General features: G+C 36.6%; 2 protein-coding genes across 5 annotated transcripts in view; both read right to left on the reverse strand.

The window, feature by feature from the left end:
* LOC149053010 (uncharacterized) overlaps nucleotides 1-13,597 on the reverse strand; it is a 204,631-nt gene that overhangs the window by 164,898 nt on the left and 26,136 nt on the right. For 2 of the 4 annotated variants that reach the window (XM_089213505.1, XM_089213519.1), the window contains exon 1: nucleotides 5,007-5,115. The exons of 1 other annotated variant lie outside the window; for it this stretch is intronic. In XM_089213505.1, coding sequence (XP_089069631.1) covers nucleotides 5,007-5,096 — 90 coding nt within the window. In that variant the 5' untranslated portion in view covers nucleotides 5,097-5,115. Of the gene's footprint in view, nucleotides 1-5,006; nucleotides 5,116-5,390; nucleotides 5,522-6,175; nucleotides 6,550-13,597 lie in introns of those variants that run through there. One more of the 4 variants, XR_016188780.1, reaches the window with a different exon arrangement.
* LOC149053027 (uncharacterized) lies at nucleotides 7,928-12,214 on the reverse strand. Its single transcript, XM_089213363.1, has 5 exons — nucleotides 11,656-12,214; nucleotides 11,139-11,268; nucleotides 10,390-10,429; nucleotides 9,546-9,653; nucleotides 7,928-9,115 (listed from the first exon to the last, which is right to left on the reverse strand). Exons 1-5 carry the CDS (start codon nucleotides 11,973-11,975, stop codon nucleotides 8,802-8,804), a joined length of 912 nt encoding a protein of 303 aa, XP_089069489.1. The 5' UTR covers nucleotides 11,976-12,214; the 3' UTR covers nucleotides 7,928-8,801.

Below are 13,597 nucleotides of genomic sequence, written 5' to 3' on the forward strand. Positions count from 1 at the left end.
GTATGTAAGTACTCAAAATTCTTTGCAATTGTTTAATATCATGATGTTATACCTCCCAACTCAAAAACCATTTTTTATTTGACCCTAATTTTTCCCTTTGGCTTCAGCTCAAGGAACATTTGAGAGTCTTGGGAAAAGAAAACTTACTGTTTCCCTCGAAGCCAGACATAAGTACTTAATATGTTTAAGTTCATTAACAAAGTTTGAACTGAAACAAACTCTGGACAGGTATGGCAAAGAATGCATTGCATTGAAAAACCAAGGCTTCCTTTTTCTATCACCCCACTCTCTGTTGAGAACTTAACCCTATTCACTTGGCTTTACTAAACTACACTTAAGAAACAATCAGTAGAGTTATTTGTCTAAGTATTTAATCACTTGGCTCACTTTTGTAGTATTCACTCAGTACAACAGATGTGCAAGAGCTACTTTTATCACATGGAAAAGAATGTTTGATTTATTATGGGTTTTATGCTAGTAAATTAGATGTAATTGGTTGTTGCTAGGTGATAATCAGAACAAAAGTCAATCAATTCCTGTAATTAAATTGTGCTTTGTCTCTTGATAGCAAGAATTATTCTAAACATCTGTCACCGAGTACAAGATATACTACTGTCAAGCAACATGAAGTCTCCACCAACCCTGACAGGACACTTTTGTGCCCCCCCCCCCTTGACTATCTTGTTGTGACAATAATTGAGTTTGTGGTTTGAAATCTAACATGGTATCAAAGCTAATTAAACACAGAAAGAAAAGAGAGCCTGGTCAGTCTACCAGGAAACTTACTGCTTGTCTTCTACAGGCTTTGAGAGCTCAAAACTCCTGATCACAGGCATGTTTGGTAATGTTGTCTTTCTGGGACACTGACAGAATCCATAAAGAAGGGCCTGAAAAAATTTATATAAAAACCATTGAGGAAAAACCAAACATAAAACAATTTGACAAATTTTTGGTTGACCATTAAAACAATCTAAAGCATACTCTCAGAAATATTAAAAACAAACCATGTCAGATTTTCAGTTGAGTGAGTCAACTCTCAGATCTCGGAAGTAAAAGGATCAAGATTTCAGGTAGTTGGTTAAGAGGAGACAATTTGGGACAGACTTGAACACTATAATGATCTTTTTACTTGTCATACACAGTGCTATTTATAACATTGATTGAGCCTAAAAACAGTCTAATATTTCCAGGCTTTGATTGGTCTGTGATTGGCTAAAATACTATAATCAACCAATCAAAGACAAAAATGGCAATTTGGTGTCTTGTATTTTGCAGTGCTGTGGCTAAAGTTGGTTTCTTTCTTTTTCTATTTTTTTTTCCTTCTTTTTCATATTTTAAAATATTAATTACAAAACCACACATTACATTTACCTTACTTTTACAAAAAATTACTCATGATCAGTAAATTCCATTATAATCCAACAAATACAATTATTTGCTTGTGGGCAGTTGGTCTAAGCCCATCACATGACAGAATATCCCCCAGCTAAAACTGGGGGATATGCAAGAATATACCTCAAGTGATATTCCCCAATTTTCAAACCTTACATCTAAAATGGAAAACTCTGTGTTTATAGATTTGATTCAAGATGAAGAACATTGCTATAGGAGGAAAATGTTTCTTTTGTTCACAAAATCATTTCAGAGAACACTGACACACCATAAACAGTAGTCGGTTCATTAACATTTTTCTTGTGTTGAAAAATATTTGAAGGATAATAAACATAAAAAATAATATCCATTATATACTGAGCCAAAAAAATCAGAATTTCAGGCAACCAAAATTAGGCATCTCTTCAAGACAGATTTATAGGGTAATATCTTATCATCAGTATATATCAAGAAGCAGGTATGCAGGTGAAGGGGAAAATTATAGAAAGGAACTGCAAGATGTTGGGGACTTGCTCAGCAAATGTTGATAAGCTGAACAAAACAACAGCATCATTAGTTCAAAAAAGATAAATAAAAGAGAAAAAAAGATGCAAATCTGGTGGTTTGTGGGGATCACAGTCCCAGAGGACTGCTCATAAAGGCCAAAAATACTTTTAACAGTCCAAACAAAAACATTCTCTGTAATATACTTCCACACAAAATAAAAAAAAAACTGAAGAATCAAAGGAAGGTGAACAATTTAAGCAGTTGCTAAAATAAATTACAAATAATAACTTACTTTAGATATAGAAAACAAAATAAAGGAGAGCAGAAGACACTAACAAATGTTGTACCAGATCCAGGGAGAAACAGCTGTTTAAAGACAATAGGGAACGATTTAAAGCGAATAGGAAAAATGATAAATAAATCAGAATTAATAAAATTTACAGTAAAGAACTTATACAAAACAAGTAACTTGAGCAAAAAAAAGTAACAGATAAACAAACAAACTGACCATATAGCTATCTTCACCCTTTTACTTCCAAGATCTGATTGTTAGTTCTCCTCTCTTGCTGTTACACTTTTCCTGGTAAATTAGGAACAAGGATTCAGTGTTAGATCAAGATGACAACTTTGACATGATAAGTCTGAGTATTCTCATTACCTGTTTGCTGGAAAATATATATTTATTATATGGAGAAGTTGCATATTAATCACCTCTGGGAGTTTAAGGGTTAAAAAAACTCCTACAAAATTCTGCAAAGCCTAAAATATAGGAAACTTAGGAAAGAAAAAATTAATCTTATGAATGGCTAAATTTTTTTAATTAAAAAAAAAATATATGAAAGTAACAGACTTGAAAACAAAATAGCTTAATAAAAATGCAATGGAAAGAAAAAACTATATGAATTTAAAATAAATTATGTCAATGTGATTTTTGGCAGCAAGAAAGCATTTCATTCATTTCTTAAAAGTTTCCTTCTTTCTTTTAATTAAGTCACATAAGGGGGCAAAATTTCAGAAGAAGACACATATTAAACAGTTAAGTTACTCTCTGTAATCCTAAAGTGCAGTGGCAAACAAATCTTCCCAGAGATCACACCACCATAGTGCTTTAACAGCTGACATGTGACTACTCTTTAGTGTTACTCTTTTCACTCCTTTATCCCACTGTGACCATTTAATAAGTTGTCATCAAAAATAAAATATGACTTTGACTAAACTTTTTTTGTTTCATTTCAGTGGTGAGCCAAAGAATCCATTCTGCTCTTAATTAATTTAACCACAAGTTGCATTATGCTGAAGGGTAAATTGAAACAAAATAAAGCAAAACAAGAAAAACAATAAATAAAAAAAACCTGAAGATGAATTTGTCCTGAAGAATTCATTTTAAGCAGCAACTACACGTAACTGCTATTTTTCCATGGAGAAAAACATAAGTAAATCCTTAGCACTATGTAAGCTTAATTAGCCATTTAACTCCCAGAAGTGATTAACATGAAACTTCTCCTGATAAAATCCTCACATTATCCAGCAAACAGGTAACAAGAATCCTAGAGCTTATCAGGGAAAAGTTGTTACGCTGATTTAACAACAAATTCTTACAACTAATTTACAAGATAATGTGTAGCAGCTAGAGGGGAGATTTAACAATCAGATCTTGGGGGTTAAAGGGTTAAATAGAAACAAACCAAACCTCACGTGCCTTAGATGTCATTTTTTCATTCTAGGTTCAAAATGACTTTCCTGTTGAGTAATTTGTCATGATTAAGATTAATACGAGCAATGCTCAGAAAAAGAAATGTAAGCATAAACTGGAACAATCCCTAGCTACAACCCCTTGCAGCAACGTGTACCGGCATTTGAAAAACCCAGCTGACTTTGTCAAAACCTACATATACTTCAGGGCCAGGGTTTTTGTTAGGGCCGGGACACCGGGACCTTCACTCGGGTATTTTAATTTTTGTCCCGGCTATTTTCACGCTCAGTTTGTACTAAAACTCCTGTGGAGACTATGGTCAGCCGACAATTTTAAATTTGAACGTAAATTATGGTAAAATAAATAAAATTTTGTATTATTTCTCTGCTTTTGGGTATGTTTCTTTGTGATAAATTTTGTGCACGTGCAGCTAATTTGGAGTTCGTGACTTGAGACGTTATGAAACAAAACAAACGCATTTATCGGCACTTCCAAAGTTTGTCATCGGGGTATCGAATAACCTCCATTCGTGAGTAAATGTGTCAAAAATAAATAGTGTTACAAAACCTGGAAGCCTCGCGAGAAAAAAAAATGCGTATTTCCGTCGCGGTTTCTCATGGTGTTGCGACAGACAACGGCAATAAATTCAGCTTGTTCCATCGCTACAGTTCAGTCTAGCATTTGCTCTCGAGAGAAAACAGTCAAACAGCAATTCTCATCTTTGTGACAACGTTACGTGACATATCTACCTAAGCCTAATCAGAGTGTTTCTCCTCAACAAATGCTTACGGAAGATTCAGCGGCCAGCACATCAACCACACCTCCGAGCTTCAACGAAGCCTAATGTTCCCGATATCAATGCTACGCGCGATATGATCAATGATCTATTCTCAGCGGACGAAGTTGTGCCCAGTTTTTACCACTGCACTGAAACTACGTGCAACTACCAGAAGGAGAAAGGAAAGAAAAAATTTGACCATGCATGGATCTTTCGACGCGATTTAACTTGCGATGCAACAATTTTCTTTTCATTAAAGAGAAGGGTATGTACTGTCTACTCTGCAGACTTCACCAGGCAAAGGGCAAGCACAATAAGAGTGCATCATATGGAATGGAACCCGCTGTACGTTTCCAGACCTCAGCCAATATAAGAACAGAAAGTGTGCAAAAGTAGCCTCAAATGCACCCATTTGGGCCTAAACTTTTCAAATTTTCCCGGGGGAGGCCCCCCGGACCCCCCCAGTGGGCAGAGCCGCCATTTTGGTCCCTCTTACTTAGGAAAAGGTCCCTGTTACTAAAAATCTTAACAAAAACCCTGAGGGCGTGAAATTGTGCCTAATACAGGCGCCAATGCGACTAAATTTTTCACTTTGGCGACCAAATCCTGAAAGTTAGTCGCCAAATTGGCGACTAGAACGTTTCATTATAACCTTACCAAGAGATATAGAGAATTTAAAAAATTTGCAAAGATAAATCCGCGGCAAACTTCCTCGTTAAGTTTGTTTCCAAAACGTAGCACATGCATCTCAATCGATAACTAGACGCCATCTTGATAAGCCTGAACATTGTATACCATCCATCCTGGTGTCCACTTTGTAGCAAGTTAAAGATCTTTTCCCTAACTTAATTTTGGAGGGCCTATCTAGAACGCTGACAGCGTAAAGAAAGATTTTGTTTGTCTTTGAAAATGGCGACCAACTTTTTTTTAATTGGCTACCACTTTGAAGAATTTAGGAGCCAAGTGGCTATCAGAAAAAAAAGTTAATTTCACGCCCTGTACTTGTGCGTAGTGAACACGATGAGTCGACTAAAATCTTACCTCTATTTTGCAATCAGCAAGAGGCTTCGCTAAGCCTGAGATTCTTCTGTTATCTTTTCCCTATGAGCTAATTGCTTCGGGTAAATTTCCATTTTCCTTTGTCCACCATCTTTAACCGCGCACAATGTATCCTGGAACAAAGCGGAAATGAATTGAGCTACAACCGGAAGTTGGGAATCACTTGTCTTTGTGATACGTGCTAGCTGCGTATCAAACAAACAGACCTTAGAGCCTTCTTAAACACGCTTACAAAATTCTGCCAAAACCAAAATGTAGGAAACTTAAGGACGAAAAAAGTTATGAATGGTTTATTTTTTTAAGTTTTGTCAGCTGTCAATTGGTTGCCAAATTTAGTCTCTTCACAGCGGGATTCTGCCTGTACTGAAGCAAAACCGGAAAAAAAATTGAAACAAGGTTTTGGCAGATGGAAAACCTTTTCTAAAGGCATGGTCCATCGCATAATTGCCACGATTGCAGTAAACTTGGCGTGAAATGCTTGTGTGGCAAAAAACTTTTCAACCTGACTTCGTTTGCCCGGTTGTTAAATTTATGAACGACTCGTCACAATATATCGCGACGTTGATATATGTTGTCATGGCTAGAAATCGAAGACATCATGGCAGCTAAGCATGCGCATAAAAGACAAATTACGGAGTTTAAATATGGCGGCTGTATAAGGCTTTCTGTGGGAAAATTCTGAAAATCAGACTCAGTAATTTTCTGGAAGCGTGTACTAAAAAAGGCCCTCGTCTGAAATGTATTAGAAGAGTGTCCAGATCACTCACCTCCGTTCTCAAACTCTTACGATTTCGCTACGATCTGCCCCAGTTGAAGAAACTTTAAACCTTTTTGGTGCCCTAAGTGTCTTAAAATGGCTTATGTTGGTCAGCTTAAGCTTCTCCTGCAGCCACAACAAGGGTTGTTTTATCAATTGCCCACGTCTGTTCGATCTCTTCGAAAGCCGACCTTCTAATTGAAGGCTATTTGAAGTCATAAAAGTGTGAATCCACGCTGCCAAGCGACTTCCAAAAGTCCAAAAAAAATTTTTTTCTTATGGGTCTTGTTCCCAGTAGAGACGTTGACTCAAAAACTAAAATTATAAGATCTGAAAACATATCAAAGAACTCTTCGATCGCCATTTTGTAAAAACATAGTAACCTAGCCTGTTATAGACAATACCGCTACAGGGCAGCTACTGAAGGCTCAAAGATTGACACAGATGGCAGCATTGGCGCGAAAATAATTTGACTTGAAAAACAAAATAGTAAGCTTCTTACTTGGACAAGATTTTAACAGCTTCTCAAGCAATATCTCGGAAAGAAAATAATAAAGAAGTTATCAGCGCTGCAAAATGTCTGATACACCTCCATTTGATTCATTTTTAAAATGGAAGTTGGGGATTGAAAGTGACAAGGAATATCATCTTAGCTGTGGACGTACCCTACCCTTTGCTGAAATTGTGGCATGATTTTATCAAGACACAGAAAAATGATAGAAATCACACCTATGGCAATGGCTTTGTAAAAGGTAATTTCCGACATCTTTTGATGTTTGATTTTAGTGGGATGCGCAGACGCAGTAAGGTGAAACGCAGCTCGTGTTGCGTCCGCGACATCAGCCGCTGACTGACCTCGATTTCTAGCCATGTTTAAGCCTGTCTCAGTATTGGCCATCTGGGGCAACTCCGACCTTTTCTTCTATTTCTGGAAATAATGCATCCTTGCCGCAAGCATCTTTGCAACGATCTCAATCATTTTCAATCTATTATCTTTGTACTTAATTCGGCTTCTTGGAGCCATTGTCTTTATACCATACACGTTGTATTCGCAAAAAAAACCGACATTTGAAAACAACGACTTGAACGCTAGAGGCGACTTCAGTGTTAACCCGGCTACGTTTTATCATTCCTTAGGGATTTTAGTGCTAATAGCCCAATTAAATTTTTGTGCACAGCCTGTGAATCAAATCTATGAAGTAAAATATTGTATCCTTCCTCGTACCAGTTTATAAGAATGAGTTTGCTAGTACCTGTATGGCTTTACACAATGATATTTCCCAGGCTCCAAAATAATCACTTTCCTAATTAACATTTCCCTTAAATCTAATGGCTTGCTCGCCCTGACAGCCCAGCCTCATGAACTAGTCCGCAACAGGTGTGAGAAGCAAATGAATGACAGAAATAAGCGACCCTGTTCCCTTATACACGTTTCTCAATGTCGTTCGCTTAGTTTAAATGTGGCATTTAAAACATTTTGTATATACTACACATTTTTCTATTTAGCCAGGGTATCTGCATAATTATTTGATAATGGTGTTCACAAGAAAATGGTTGGGTTGAAATATATCATAATGTTTTGCCAGCAGGTAACTGCACTAATGAAAAAATGTTTAAAAAAGTGTGCATTCAATGTATATCCTGAGTTGTTGCATCAAGTTGGCCAATTTTAACAAATACTCAAGCCTTTTAAAACCTCTTATGTTAAAATTTTGTCAGAGTGAACCAGTGAAAGTCTTAGTTGATGGTCAAATGAATACTTTTTCAGATCAATAAAATGTATTGTTGTTTTTCAAGGTAACCGTAATGTTGCTACAACTCCAGTTTCCAGGACAGAATTTCATACAGTGTCAACCTAAATCAAAAATTAAGAACACGAGAATATAGTAACTGATCACTAACTTAAGAAGCTCTTAACTGTTAAACCAATTCTCTTTGTCTGTTCCTTAGGAAATGCACAGTGAATAATAAGGAGAAAATACATTCTAATGTCAAGCTGTAAAGTATGAAATAAGATGGTTGAGGGTAGTAATGTGCTTCACATGCTCTGGACGATAGAGCTAAATAACGAAATGATACATCTGTTATACGGTCAATAACACGGGCTCAAGCGCTCGAGGTTAAAATTCAGCGAAATTTGCGGCGAAAAGTAGGGCTGTCATTTAAAACCAAGGCATTTTGTTGTCGTTGAAGGCATTTTCCTATTTCCAGTGTTTTTAAGAAGAAAATTAAATTTTGAAAATATTTAGGGGTGTACAAAGTTTTTGGAAATTATTCCGTAAAAAAAAAAGCAGCAAGGAAAAACCGCCCAGAATCTTTAACATAGAAAATCGAACGTGCAAACGACTCAAAATTCGTTTTCCGCGCCAAAGGGTAGCGCATGCGCAGACGTTATTCAGCTCTGTCGTTCTGGACGCCTGAGTGAATTCCGACCTTAGCATTCTTTAGCTAGCGGTTCTTAAGTGAAAAAATACGAGTAAATATGTTTTCTTTAGAGATAATTTTTCTCCTATGTTGAATCGCACGGAAAACGAACGACTTACTAGGCGCGAATGCTCGACACACGCTCTTTAGAGTACTCACAAAGATATTTGATGTAATACAGAAACGACTCAGTCTCTATAGTATATGATCGACTAAGGAGAGACATTTCCTACAATCTCATTGCAACAATACTGCTCTGCTAGATCTTTACATTCCACCAACTCGTCACACAAGGTATCGTACAAAACTTTGTAAGTGGCTTCGCAGCCTACTCTTTGTTTCCAAGCCATTAACATTTTATAAGCCTTCTCTTTCAGCTCCTTATTGGCTTGATCAAAGTCATCTATTTCAGCTTCGTTGAATCCCAGGCATCTTCCTAATGCCTTCCATTTTCCCCCTGCAAGTTTCCTGGACAGATATTGCAACTCCTTATATGATGGTTTACCATCTTTAACCAAATAGATACCTGAGGATAACAACGGGGGGAGATTAAAAAATTAGAAAAGGGATGCTTCAAGGCTTTGGCGAATAGCGAACAGTTGTGGCGAAAGGCGACTTCTCACCTTTTGTTATCATTCAATACCGAATCGTTTGCCCTAAAGATTTTCAAGCTTGTGCGAGGATACATTTGCAGCGGCAGGGAAACCATTTTCCCAACCCATACATAAAAAAAATAAGATACATGGGTGTTGGATTAATGATAGAGTCCACTTTTAATTCATTATTTTTTTATTCTCTTACATAAGTGGGTAAAGAAGATGTCTAAGAAATGTAATGCCAGTCTTTCTGCATAAACAAGTTTTACCATCCATAAACGCGTAACAATAACATGCAAACTTGAATAAAATACAATTAAAAAGGAAAATCCATCGCGACATTTTTAATCTCGGTACTACCTGAAGATTGGCGTATCCTCTTCCTAGGAGCTGCAACAGGGCTGCATGACGATGATTCTGAATTAGGACGCTTTACAATTGATTGTTTCACACTTTGGGAGGAAATTCCTGCAGAATAATGGGGTTAATGAGATGGCTGGCTTGAGAACTAATGTAATTTTTATGGCACTGATGGTTCGGAAACGTTGATATGGTGATCCTGGACTGTGATCATTCGGGTATGACCCAGCGATCACAAATTAAAGTGGTACGTTTTGTCGATTTCTCTTATAAGTAACAATGAGCATTGGCAAATTTGACGAAGGTGGCCGTTATATGGGAAAATATTCGATTTAAGATTTCATTTGCAAAGCAATAGCGGGTGCAAACGATTTATCACTGTCAGAGTTACTCCATCATTTTAACCATACAGCCAACGGAATAATTTCTAGAGAATTACACTTCTTTGTGTATTTCCCAAGCCGTTTTGTGCTTTATTCGTTTTCAGCATCAAATTCCCTACAAGGAGGGACGCACGCACCGTGGTCTGCATTGAGTTTACTGATACATAACAGAGACAATAAGCCATCACTGTTGAGCATGAGGGGGCACGGCCCGATTTATTAACACATGAAGTAAGGCAGGTTATTATGACTTCCCGTTGAGAACACGTGCTTTGTCACTAAAAGCTACATTTTAAAAACCCATAGAGCCTACATTTCTGAATTTACATATTTTAGAACAAGATGACTGGTCTTATGTAATTGTACTTATTCGAACAACATATTTTAGAACAAGATTACTAGTCCAGTAAATTGTATTCATTCGAACAACAACAAAACCTACAACAAAAACAACAACTTACCACTTCCTTCTTCAAAGTCAGAGGTGACAGGAATAGAAACCTTAATGGAGGAGGAAAATTTGCAATATTACGGGTGCGTATGAGGTGAATAGAAATGAGGAAATAAAGAAATTTACAAATTAATGAGAAAAAGGAAAAATAATTAAGAAAAAAGGCAGAGGCATAGAAAGGGACTTTAAAGCAACTGAAAAGTAAAGTAATCACAAAATCAAAATCAAAAATTTGCAAGGTCCTGCATGTTCATGTACTGTTTTCTGTGGGCAGGACATTTCTTTACCTATTCGACGTTCCTCAGTGTTTTGTTTCTAGTGATTCGTCCTTAATAAGTTTGGTGCCGCCTTAAATGACCTCATTATCTTACTCGGAAACTAGCTTTACTACTCCTAGGAGAAAGAAACCTAAAAATGGAGAACTTGCTAAAATGGCTTCTTTTCATCTTAGTAAGCGGTCTGACCACAGGGAATGCACTTTGAAAGTAAGGTGAGATATTTTTATTGAGAATTTGACTGTATTTTTACTTCCTAAGAGCCGTCGTAATTATTCCAATATAAACTAAAATTTTCGCCATGACTCTTATTTCGCAAGATGATCATCTCACAACTGGAGCTTGGGCTGCCTGTGGTTAAAGCATTGCTAATCCTTTTAATTAATTGTTATCTACTGTAGTATAGTTGGCATCAGTACTTTATTAGCTCTGGACTAAAAGTGCATTTAATTAGCAAATCCACAAACCGTAAGATGTCACCTACTTGAGACGCTAATACCATGATAATGTTGCACAAAAGTTGCTGATTTTGGTCGCAAAACTTCACTCCTGGAACACTCTCACTTCCTAAGCAAACTTCACCACCTGTGTAATAAACTTTGTTCTCGTGGAATCTGTTAAAAATGAAATGAATTCAAATGAGGCAAACCTAACGTACACCAGTCGAGTCTTCGTCTAGAAAAGCACACGTTTTGAAATCTTTTCTTACAACCGAAAATGACAGCACATTTAACGAGAGCCCTACTGAATATTTGAAAACGAGCATTTGAAGACAATTAAGCCGAAACAAAACCAACATGTATATCTCCATGGCCCTATTGATTGATAAGAAACCTAGAAAAGCCATGGCGAAAAATGGTTCACTGACAGTTGAACAACGTACAATTTTACAATGGAAGGAATAAATCATTTCTATGTTAAACTAGCATGACGTAACCTAGAAGTATTCAATTAAATCATATGTACTTGATGGGCCAGAAATAAATTGTATTTTATTATACTTCACAAACTGCAGGGCATTTTTCTGGTCTGTGTCCTGGGGTATGATAGCCTCGGAAAGAGACACCAAAATTTTCTCCTCTCCACAAACTGGTTTAGAAGAGCAGCCTTCGTCTTTGTAGAGTACGACACATTCCGATATTTTCCGTATTACATCATAATACAGTCTTTGAGGATAGCAAAAAAGTTTGAGTTTAAAATGTCCACGAACACCGGTCTCACACAAGCAAGTAAAAAATCGGGCATGCTGAGGCCTAGACCTATTGCAAAGTTTTCCTACAAACTCAGTGAAGCCCGAAGTAGATTGTAAAAGTGATCTCATCAACTTGATTGGACGGAATCTATCGAAAAAGAAAAGGAAAAATCAAACACAGCTCAAGCAATCCAATGGAAACGATTATCAGCCATTGCACAGTAATCTTGAGTATATACTTACTCGAGTGGTCATTTCAATTATTGAATCTATAGTTAACTAAAAGAAATCCATGTATGTATGACTGTACACTAAAATACGTTTGAATTTCCTCTACGTCATGCGTATTATTTTTTAAATAAAGCCGACGAGAAATACTTACCCAGAGAAATGCCTAACTTTAAATTGCACTTTCCCATCTACAAGACGTGGCGGTTCATCTAATTTATCTGTAATGTCTTTCCAGTCATGTGCTTCACATTGTAATATCCTCAGTTCACCGGGACGTAACTCTGCCAACTCTTGTTTTTCTTTACGGAAGGTGAGAGGAATCCTTATTGTTACAGGCGCGATGAGACTAACATTTTGAGAGCCTGAAATGTAAATAACTGGACCGACAAGTCCTCCCTCTCCTTTTAGCTCACTGCTCGGGAATTCTTGTGCCTGGATTTAAAAGCAAAACAAGTTGTTGGGCATGTTAAACCACTCCCAGCGTAAAGATAATTTGCTTTACATTGTGGAAAGTGAATTTCAGGATGAAATTTTGAAATTATCTAAAATTATAGTACACAATGTAAATGTCCTTTCAAAGTTCTATGTAGTAATATAAGCATTATTATGAAAAAATGTATACACTGGACTTAATATAAAAAGTCTGATTCATTAAGAGCACTCAATCAATATACAGTAGAGAGTAAAGTTCACATATAACCCAATATCTACCGCAGTTATTGCAGTTATCATGTCGAGTTCAACCTCTGCCTGGTTTCCAAGCCCTGACTGTCTGTGAAGTATTCTTAAACTTTTGCAAATTTAAAGAGATGTCTTCTTTCGTAATTTGTTTAAAAGATGTATAATAAAACAATAATTTAATTTGGTTTTTGCATGATGTCATAACTCACCAAATCTTATTTCTGTGTTGTCTTCGGCTTACGCAGATAACTCAGACCTTGGTTTTGCTAATTCATCATGATATCATGCATAACTTCATCCAGTAATTGCATTAATTGCAAACCAATACAAACCAATACAAACCAATTTACCTGACAGGAATGATTTCAATTTGACATTTATATCGAAGCAAAAGTCTGTTTGTTGCTTAAAATGAGTTTTCCAAAACCTAGTTTTAAAAAGGGAATGCCCAGGATCCATGAGTATACATGGGGACAGTAGTACCACAAATAATTCGAAGTTACCAAAACTGCTGATTAGAACTTTGTCACATGTATCTTCACACACATGCAAGCACAAGCCCAACTGTCCTCTATTTTAGCTTAAAGTTGTTAATTAATATCTCTCTTTCCATGAATATTGCTACCAAGTTCTTAGAGTGTATGGCAAGTAACTGAGGGTACAGGTTATACTATTGCAACACCTTTGTTTTATCTCCTTGCTTTTGACAATCCCCTCACGCCAATCCTATGACTTTCAAAACTGGAAAATGAAAAAATTGCAGGACTCATGCATGTATATAATTTTATAGTTCCATGCACCTTGATTGTCACACAGAAATCTTGATAAACAGGAAAACA

This window comes from Pocillopora damicornis, chromosome 1 (assembly GCF_964200805.1).
Source record: "Pocillopora damicornis chromosome 1, jaPocDami1.2, whole genome shotgun sequence".
In the NCBI taxonomy this organism is placed as follows: Eukaryota; Metazoa; Cnidaria; class Anthozoa; order Scleractinia; family Pocilloporidae; genus Pocillopora; species Pocillopora damicornis.